The 10,602-nt window shown below is 42.1% G+C and overlaps 1 protein-coding gene across 4 annotated transcripts; it reads left to right on the plus strand.

Moving 5' to 3' along the window:
* The first annotated feature begins 1,786 nt into the window (after positions 1-1,786).
* Positions 1,787-5,181, plus strand: PRR13 (proline rich 13). Of its 4 annotated transcripts, XM_036915284.2 has the most exons (5): positions 1,787-1,910; positions 2,410-2,448; positions 2,818-2,913; positions 2,968-3,182; positions 4,531-5,181. In XM_036915284.2, exons 2-5 carry the CDS (start codon positions 2,430-2,432, stop codon positions 4,570-4,572), a joined length of 372 nt encoding a protein of 123 aa, XP_036771179.1. In that variant the 5' UTR covers positions 1,787-1,910; positions 2,410-2,429; the 3' UTR covers positions 4,573-5,181. The 4 variants fall into 4 exon arrangements, with proteins under 4 accessions (XP_036771179.1, XP_036771177.1, XP_036771178.1 ...); XM_036915282.2 differs by having other exon boundaries at positions 1,788-1,910; positions 2,818-3,182; XM_036915283.2 differs by having other exon boundaries at positions 1,819-1,924; positions 2,818-3,182.
* The last annotated feature ends 5,421 nt before the right edge of the window (positions 5,182-10,602 follow it).

Below are 10,602 nucleotides of genomic sequence, written 5' to 3' on the forward strand. Positions count from 1 at the left end.
ATATTATGCTAATTGAAAGAAGCCAGTCACAAAAGGGCACATATTATACAATTGTCCATCTATACTAAGTGTCTAGATAGGTACATTTATAGACAAAATGTTGAGTAGTGCTTGCTTAGGGCTCGGGTGGGGTGGGAGACAGGTAGGGAGGGAATGAGGATTGACTGCTTAAGGTTATGGGATTCTTTTAGGGGGGACAAAAATGTTCTAAAATTAGATAATGGTGATGGTTGCACAATGCTCTAAATATGCTAAAAACCAATGAATTGTACACTTTAAATGGGTGAATTGTATGGTATATGAACTATATCTCAGTAAAGCTGCTTTAAAAAAAGGATAGTTTGAAATATTTAACTTGGAAAAGGCATCATGCCCATACAGACTTCAATAATTTATTTCAAAACTCAATCTTCTAAGAAACAAATAATGCAGATATAAATTGCCATAGAGCTTAAAGAAAATGTTCCAATTCATCTCAAATATGATATAAAATATTTTTTAAATATTACAAACATGATTTTAAAATATATCAAAATGTACAAGGCTTATGTAAGATATTATCATTGAGGAAAGCTAGGTAAAGGATACATGGGAATTCCATTATTTTTGCAATTTCTTGTAAGCCTAAAGTCATTTCAAAATAAAAAGTATTTTTAAAATCTAACAAAGACTTTAAGATAACAGACAAACTCAGTTTAAAAGTTATCTTCATGTTTTTTGTATCCCACAAATTTGGGATGTAATTTTTCATTATGGCTTAGTTCATAGTATTTCATTTCCATCATGGTTTATTCTTTGAGCCATAGTTATTTGGAAGACTTTTTGTTTAATTTCCAGGTGTGTGTTTGTATTTTATTTTATATTGTGGTCAGAGAATATAGTATATATTATACAATTCTTTGAAATTTGAATTATATTAGTTGAGGCCAATTTTTATAAATGTTCTAAGTATGCTTAAAAAGAATGAGTATTTTTAAAGTTTTGTGTGCATGGTTTTATATATATATATATTCATTAAATTAAGCTTGTTAATTGTGATATATTAAAAAAGGCCATTGCAGCAGTCCAGTAGGTTGGGAGCAGGTAAAATGGACACAGATGGGCGGATTACAGATTTATTTGGGAGACAAAACGGCCATTTCGTGGCATTGTAGTAGGGGGAAAGGTGGAGGAGAGAACCATCAAGGATGACCTCCTTGGTTGCTGGCCTACACAATTCGACGGATGGCGGAGGTTTGCAATTGAGGTAGGGAAACCTAGGAGAGAATAGGACATCTGTATTTCCCGTAAGAATGTTTCTTTACTTCCCACGGGAGACAGGAGGAAGGTGGCAGTAGAGAGACTTGGTGCTGGGACTCAGTTTCCCGCCCTTCCCTCAGCTCTGTTTTTACGTTATAACACTGAACAAATTCACTTTACAAGGTGTAGCACCCACTAGACTAGGAGCTCAGAGCCCAGCGGCTGTTTTCTCTGGGAATCTCAGGGACTTTGCCCAGGAATTGGCTCCGCCTCCGCCCCGTCCCGCCGGTGTTCCCTGAACACGCCCCCAAGGATTTCGGCCCGCCCGCTCCTCCGCACCCACCCAGCCCGGAAGGCTTCAGCTCCACCCCTACCTCAACCATTGCCCTGTTGCCCAGTAGGGATTAGAGTGATTGACGAGAGTATTCTTCAATCACAGTGCCGAATGACCACATAATTACCAATTAGGCGGTGGCAAAGGCGGGTGCTGAAAGCCTAAGGAAGGGGAGGACGGTGACCAGGAAGTGATGCCCAGTGTAAGGATGAGTCAAACCCGGGTGGTGGTGTAAAGGTTACGGGGCATTTGGATTCCCTAATTTCCTCCTGTCTCCGCTTCTGGGTCAGAGGTCCCTTCGCCAGGATCTTCAGTTGCCCTTTTTAACGGGGAAGGGGTATGTCTACATATGTAAGCATTTGAGGGTCTTTGCCTAGCTGTCTTCCTCGTGTCGGCTCGAGGCAGGTTTTTTTCCTCTTAGTCTGTGGTGGGGGTCCTGTCTCCCACCCCTCTCCCCGGGGGGCGTGGAGTTGTTGTTGAAGATCCTTCTTTAAGCCTGTGGGTGGTTGAAGTCTTAGACACAGGCACCGAAAGGGAGGTGAGTGATGAGGGTAGGGAGATTCGTGGACTCTGCTCTTCTCCTGAGGACTTAGAGACCTTCAGCTGCGACCGCAGTGGTGGGAGGTGGAGCGGCCCTGAAAGCTAGATTCCTGTGCTTGGGGAACTAGGAAGAGGGTGAAGGAACGGGTGAAAAACATTTCTTATGTGGAGATCGTGGTAGTTCTCTGCAGTTATACTGTGGGGCGGAGGCATTGGGGTTAGGCTCCGTCTCCGTCTCTAAATACTCTTCTCACCTCTGGGCTGTCAGCTTTGTGCCTTCTTTTCTTTCTCCTCAGGCTGGAGGAAACACCTGAACATGTGGAATCCCAATGCCGGTAGGTGTTTAAGGGATTTCTTTAACCACTCCAACCCCTTTTCAGATGGGCCCCACGACAGGAAGTTTATGAGGTTTCCTCCTCCTCTCCCCTCACCCGCAAAGGCAAAGTCGTTAGGCAAGAGTTGACCAATGCTCTTGTCTTTCCTCAGCGTTCACTGTCTCCCTCTCTCCTCAGCCATGCCAGGGACATAATTTTTTCACTCTCCTGAGCAGATTTGTCTCCCTTACGCTCCACTCTCCTTCCTCACTTTTCCATTTCCCTTTAAGTGTTGAGTGAGGAAACCGAATCCCCTTCCTTTTGTTGTTGTTTGTTGTCAGAGGCTCTGGGCAATTCTAATCTTAATTTATTCATTGCTTCTTCCACCAGGACAGCCAGGCTCAAATCCATGTCCTCCTAATGTCGGGTACCCTGGAGGTTCCAACCCTGCCTATCCACCGCCTGTCAATCCTGCCTTTCCTCCAGGCCCCTTTCCCACTCCCCCAGGAGCTCCTCAGGGGAATCCAGCTTTTCCTCCAGGCGGGACCCCTCATTTTGTGCCACAACCGGGGTATCCAGGATATCAGCCCCCAGGTCCCTACCCCCCTCCATACCCTCCACCTGCCCCTGGCATGCCTCCGGTGACTCCATTGGCTCCTGGCATAGTAGGACCAGGAATGGTGATGGACAAGAAGATGCAGAAGAAAATGAAGAAAGCTCATAAAAAGATGCACAAACACCACAAGCATGGCAAGGTCAGTGCCTTTTGGAGCCTGGCTGGGAAGGGATGCCTCTCTTAGGGACTAGGCAGGCTGGGGTGGGTAAGGGGGATATGCAGTCTCACGACATGGGGTAGCAATTGTGTTGCTCTGGTAAATGGTTTTTCCTCTTTGTAAAGGATTCCCACTAGGAAGAATCTGATAGTCTTGAAATATCTAATTGAGACTTCTATCTGGGAGGGGCTAGGCTGAGCCTTAGAATGGATATCAGAATAAAAAACCCTTCTAGTCTGCCTTTCTCTCTCCCAGAACTTTTGCCCCCACCCCAACCCCCAGGTGCATGTTTTAGCAAGTTGGACACATCTGCTGAGGTGGCTCAAAATGTCAACTAATAGGGTTGGTCTTTTGACAAAGCAAAGTCTTATGTAATAATTAACAGATAATAATCTGGCCCAAGTTCCTTGAGCTCCTTTCTCTCCCTCAGTGTTCTTAGGGTGTAGAGTTAATTACATGGGTGTTTTGTCCTACCACCCAGCAGGGAAACTGAGGACAAGAGCAGTCAGTGACTCTCAGCCTCAAACAAACCCTAAGCTTCATGCTCAGCCCCAAGGCTAAGTATCTTCATTCTAGAGGAGTGTTAATTAGCAAGGGTAAAAGGGGCTCTCAGGACAACTCTGGAAGGACTGAACCAACCTGGAGCTTGAAGAGGCCCTAATTTACATTTTACTGCATAGTATTTATTTGCCTATGACTTTGAGTGCTAATTCTTGGATCTGGATCTTTGGTAGAAGGCTGAGAAGAAAAGGTGAGATTGAGTGGGTTAGGAATTACCCTGGAGAGACTCCAAAATGTTTTTAATGACAGTTGTCAATGGGAGAATGCATGTAAAGAGCCTTGAGTAGGACTCTCCTAGCCTTCCTTCCCACCTTGCTCACTTTCTCCCAATTTGGGCTTAGGAAAAAGAAGAGATAGATGCACACAGAGTTGATGTTTCTACTCACTTTTCTTAGATTCATAACCACTAGGAGCTTCCCATGTAGCTAATCAATAAGCATTTATAAGGTGGTCACTGTTTCCTATCACTAGACTATGCCTGTGCCTGTAATTGATTCCTTGCCTAGGAGTTGGCGCAGGTAAAGAAGGTTGGAAACTTGCTCCAAATGCAGTATGTGCAATGGTTTCGGATGGTTTCATCCATTCCTGTATGCTTATTGCTGAAAGAACTTGCTTTTGCTGTTTAAGGGACAGTCTGGTTCAAGACTCTTGACCTTCTTAGGAAGCAAGGGGTACTTGGGTGGAGGGATAGAGCACCAGAGAATGTCCCATGGAGTGATCAAAGGTTGTTTGGATCTGATGCTCTCTACTTTCCCCTTTCCCCTTGCAGCATTCCTCCTCCTCCTCCTCTTCCAGCAGTGACTCTGACTGAATACAGGGCCTGGAACCCTTGCCTCAAGTCTCTCCAGTTCTGCTCTCCCATCAAGCTTCAGAGGCCATCTTGTACTGGGGGAAATTAGCCCTGGTGTCCCCCTTTCCTTCTCCGCCATCTGAGCCTCACTCTATGTTCAGCCATAAGTGGCTAGGGAAAATGGGAAAATAATTGCATTGGCTAGCAAAGGCCGTCTTCTCACTGCTTGGATAGAACTTTTAGTTGATGAATTTACAGGAGAACTATTTTTTGAAGATGGTGAGGGCTTTGAGCTAAAAGCTGAAGACAAGTCTAAGATCTGCAAAATGTGATTTTTTTACTTTCTTTTGTAATACTTGTGTTATAATTATGGTAGAAAAAAGCAACCTGCACCTTTTTGTGATGGTGTGCTTGGGTGATTTAGTAGCAAGTACATTTCCCCACAGGCCTTTATTAATTGCACTAACTGCAAGGCTGTTGTACAATCCAAGTAGAGTCCATTTGGTGTATTAGCTCTGACGGCCATATTGGAACCTAATCTCTACTCTTTAGCTCATGTGCTATCTCAGGTCCTCCTCCTCTCACTCTCCAACTCTCAGTCCAAATAAAACTGTTTTTCTTGTCTCTGTTCTTCTGTGCCATTACCTTGGTTAGCCCCAGCACATCCTACTACTTTTGCTTCTCTTCCACAGACCCTTTCAAGTAGATCAGTTTTATAGTTTTTAAAGGACCCACAGCATCAGCAAGAAAGATACCATACTGTTCCTATGTTACTTAAGTGAGAGGAACCTTCAGAATTGGTTCAGGTGTAGCTGACTGAATACTGTTTTCCCCTCAATTAATGGATACAAGTCTTTAACGTAAGTTTTTATATCTGCTACAGAGGTTCTCTATCCTGGCTGCCCATCAGTTATCAGGGAGTAACTTAGGGTTTTGCCCCAAATCTATTGGATAAGACTCTTTGAAGATGGGGTCCTCCAAATCAGTATTTTAAGAAACTGTGTGGGTGATGCTGATGCACAGCTAGAATTAAGGGCCATATATCATGTATGGTACTACACATTAGGGTCTCAAAGGTCTGTTGAGGAGAGGAAAAAACATCTAAGAGAACTAATTAATAAAGATAGATGCTATGAAATGCCAGGGATAGAAATCTAGATATAACTGGGAAGGGAAAGAGGAGTCAAAGATGATGTCACAGGAAAAGTGACATTTCAGCTGCCTCTTGGGCCTTGAGTGTGAAAAGTATGAGTATAAAAAATGAACAAATGGGAAGGAGGGGAATAAAAATCCACAAAATTGGCCTGTTATTATTTATCCTGGTCTTAGAAGTTTTAGAAAAAAAAAATAAATAAATAAAATGAACAAATGGATTTCCCAAGTGAATGGTAGAGAGGAGCTGAGAGAGGCATGTGTGTGGAGTCATAAAGCCCCATAGCACGGTTGGGATTCAAAGGTGTCCGTCCCCGTGGGGCTAGATTGATTTCCTGGAAAGTTGCTTATTGAGGAAGTACTATGTTCTGGGTGCTGAAGCTACAAAGATATAAGTAGACAGTCCCTGCCCTTCATGTTGGAGCAGACAGATATGTGAGTAGGTTATAATACAGATAAGAGGACTGTAATAGAGACTTGGATCAAGCAGTGGGAGAGCAAAGGAAGGCGTAACAGTGCCCCTGGGAAATGCACTAGGTCATGTCCCAGGTGGTAAATAATACCAGCTAACAGCATTGTGTGCCAGGCACTGAGTGCTTTACAGTTACAACTGGTGGGATCTTCACAGCAACTCTGTGAGGTAGCTACTGTTATTCCCATTTTGTAGATAGAGAAAACTGAAGTGTTCAGAGGTTCAATAACTTGCCCAATATTGCATAGTAAGTGGTTCAGTCAAGATTCAAACTTAGGTGGACTGGCTCCTGAGTCTGTGCACGTTACCCAAAGGATTTGGGCAGAAGGAGCTGTTTCACAGAGGTTCAGGTTTGTAAACAGGTGGCTGAAAGTTCAGGAGTTCTGGAGCCTGAGTTACCATGCAGGAGCCCAAAGCAGAAAATGAAGTTCAAGTGGGGGAGATGGGGCGAATGGAGGGAGGAGACTGGAGAGATGTTCCTGAAGTGGAACCCACAGACCTTGGGGATGAAGTGTGGGGCTTGCAGAACAGGAAGGAGTGTTTTCAGTTGGTGCTATCCCATCTATGACTTGTCCTGGCACATATTACACGAAATGAAATGCTTTACGTCTTCCTGTATTTTAGAGCTTGCATCTAATTTTATTAGGAAATCTAAGGCCAAAGCGTGCTTTTCCAGTGCCCTGGATTTGGGAACCATTATAATGAATGCTTCATTCCAGTCATGCTGTTTTCATTTATTCATTAGCTCTTCTTTTTGAGGAGGGGAAGAGAGATGTGGGCACAGGGAGTGGCAGGAAGGGAAACAGATGTGGACAAACCAGAAATAAGGAGAGACAATGAGAAGTGGCTAGAGGGGGAAACAAAGAAACCAGAAAATTCAGGAGAAAATTCACTGCTCTTCCTTTCTTCTCCCTCCTAACTGTGAAAGCACATCTCCCCTTCCCAGCATTTCTAAGCCATATGCAGAGCACCCTGCTGTTGTTGTTTTGTTATTGTTGTTTCTCAAAAGTTTATTTTTTAAAAAGCTAACAGTAATACATGTGCTTGGGGAAAAAACTAATAGAATGTTCAGAGTAAAGGTCCTGGCTTCCTCCCCAAAGCCAACCACAACTATCAGATTCTTTTGTAAATTTCCAGAGCCATTCTGCACATTGTCAAGTCCCCCTCTTTTGAGTTTATACCCCATATTGTTCTTATTGCCCCTGACTCCCACTTCATATCAAACAGGAGCATACATAGTAGAGTCTCTCTTTTGGATTTAACATTTGCTCATTTAACCATCTGTCTTGCAGTTGATTCCATAGCAGTGTGTATGTATCGGTAACACTGTTTTGAAGTTGTGTAATTTATTCAACCAGTCTTTTAATCCTGAAATTTTAGATTGCTTCCAGTCTTGCTATATATTTAACTGTTATAGTGAGCTTTTTGTGTGTGTGGTTTACCCTTTTTATATTTTTTTATTATGGTAATATACAATTACATGAGCAACACTGTGGTTACTAGATTCCCCCCATTATCAAGTCCCCACCACATACCCCATTACAGTCACTGTTCATCAGCACAGTAAGATGCTATAGAGTCACTACTTGTCTTCTCTGTGTTATAAACAGTGAACATTTGATTCATGTATCATAGCCAGAGACTGAAAAATTGGATGCCCATGGCTATGTCTGGCTATGAGATTTTTTTTTTGAGGGACCACTCTCTGTGTTAAATATCAGACATTTTCAATAAATATTCAGATTTTAACCTGGAAATTCTAGCCAGCAGGCATTCCTGAAGGTAGAAATTCTGGCCATGAGCAGTGGTCATTCCTTATAGATAGGTCCTGTACTCTACAGGTTTCTCATTGTATTTTCAACTTCTTGTTGCCTTTCTTTAGGCTAGATTCTCCCAGTTACATTACTTGCCTGGACCCCAAGAGCACTGGGTTTGTGCCCCCGTTTTGTGCATCAGCATGAGACTCTAAAGACTGGGATCTCAAATGTGTTTATCTTATGCCTTCTCCACTCTGTGTCCATGAGAGGATCTTGGATTCTGCCATTTTTTTCCTACTAGAAACTAAGTATAGCAAAATTTCCACATAATTGAGAATGGGAAAGGATAGGAAACCCCTGAGATCTAAAATACAAATTGACACTTTAGCTTTGGGGACTGTCGGTCATGGGATGAGTATTTGTTTAATTTGCTGCCTTTTTGGAATCATCTGCCTATTATCAGGTTGCTTTGTGGCCCTAAGCAAGGTCACTGTCTTGGCTGTCTTGGTTCCCCTTCTAAGAAGAATTTATTGATTCATAAAATGATCAGGTAATGCTATTAGATGCATCCCATTTTTCTCTTTCAAAGCTGGCTGCAATTGTTGGCCAGCCTCAATAGAAGTCACGTGATTGTTAGGAGAAGATGTTGTAATTTTACCAAGTTTTAATTTGATGTTTGTTTTCCCCCATAGCAGAGATGATTTCATGGAGAGCCACTCACTTTCACCCTGTTCTCAGAGCCCCTGCTGTTCTCAGATTAATCTCAGCAAAATCCTGAGGTTAATCTGAACATCAGTTTAGGCATAGTAAGCCTGCTCCTTAGTTTGTTTTATTCTGGGTGTCCTAATATTTTCCTACTTACTTCACTCTCTTTTAGTATTTGGTCTGCCCCTTGCCTTTGCCAAATGACAGACTTAAAATTTTTATCTCACATTTTTTCTGATGCCCTCCCCACCACCCCCAGCTTCATCTGGGGGTGGAGGAAAGCCACTAGAGTCCCCAAGCCTTCTTTTCCAATTCAGGAAGCTATCCCTCTTCAGATACCTCTTCAGACTCCACTGAATTGGGGTTGCCCAATAAAATTTGACTGATATTAAGGCCAGAACTGACACCCAAAGGACTTGAACAAGGTTCAGTAATAACCCTGTATTTGCTGTCTCTTACAATTTTATTCTCCTTATTTTGTCTTTTTCCCTGTCAGAATACTTCTCTCTCTCTTTTTAAAAAATTTTTAATGTGGAAATTTACAGATATACACAATAGTAGAGAAAGCAGTTTAGTGAGCTCCTTTATTCCCACCACCTAGCTTCAGTAATTACCAACATTTTGCCTATCTTGTTCCATTCCACATTTTTCCCCACTTTTATTATAAAAATTATCTTTAAAAAGTTTAAAAGAACAGTACAATGATTACCCATAACCTGCCACCTGCTCTCAACAATTGTTAATGTTTTGCCATATTTGCTTTGATAAAGCTATGTGAACCATTTGGAATTTTGTTGGATATATCATGATCCTCCAACTGTATTTCATCATGCACCTCCTAAACAGCATTTCTCCTACATAATCACAATTCCATTCTCACACTTAAGAAAATTCACAAGATTTTCTATTGTGAGCTAATACTCAGTTCATGTTTGAATTTCTTCATAGTCCCCAAAATGTCTTACATAACTATTGTTTTTAAAACCAGGATCCAAACAAGATCTGCACATTATATTTGTTATTACCTTTTAAATTTCTCCTTTTCCTTCTCCTCCTCCTCCTTTTCTATTATATTGCTTTGTTGAAAAGGCCAGGCTAGTTGTCTTGTAGAATGTCCCACATTCTGGATTTGCAGATTATCTCCTTGTAGTGTGATGTGTTTAAGTTGTTCCTTTATCCCCTGTAAATTTCCCATACATTGCAAATTAAGTCTAAGGGCTTGATTAAACACTTTTGACAAAGGTACTTGATAGATGATGCTACATACTTACTGCATCTCGTCAAGGACCACGTAACATCAAAGTTGTCCTACTGTTAATGGTGCAAAATTTGATCACTTGGGTAAGGTGATTATCAGATTCTGTATTTTAGATTATCATGCCTTGTTTTGTTTTCTGTGCATTAAGTGTGGTGATATTTGGCACCATGATAATATCCTGTTCCCTAACAATCTTTCCCTTACGGTTTTGATGATTGATGACACTGAATCAATTATTTCATTTTGGATAGCAGAATGGTATTTTCTAACTCTTTCATTCCTTCTACATTTATTAGACGGAACTCTATAAAAAGAGAGTTTTCCCTTATTGACAATGAATTAACTGCAGTTCTTTCTAAAAAGAGAGGGTAAATGCTTAATTCTTTCAATTACCAATTTCTAGAGTTAAAGAGTTGGCGGAAAAGTTACCTTTAATATGGAATATTCGGTTTTTTCTCTGTCGTTTTGTGAGTATCACTATACACTGTATTTTTCCTCTTTTTCTTGTCTTCTTTACCCATGGAGACTGCCGACTCTTCCCGCACTTACACCTGGTCTTTCCAACCAGCCCGCTAGGGGCCACTAATTTTCTCCCTGCCCCACGCTGCCACTCTATCATAGACTCGCCGTCTGCTACCAGCTGTTGTCTCTCTGGTGCCGACGCGAACCACGGAGCCACTCTAGGCTGTTGGGAGGTCGTTCGCATT

The sequence above is a fragment of the Manis pentadactyla genome, chromosome 10, assembly GCF_030020395.1.
Source record: "Manis pentadactyla isolate mManPen7 chromosome 10, mManPen7.hap1, whole genome shotgun sequence".
In the NCBI taxonomy this organism is placed as follows: domain Eukaryota; kingdom Metazoa; phylum Chordata; class Mammalia; order Pholidota; family Manidae; genus Manis; species Manis pentadactyla.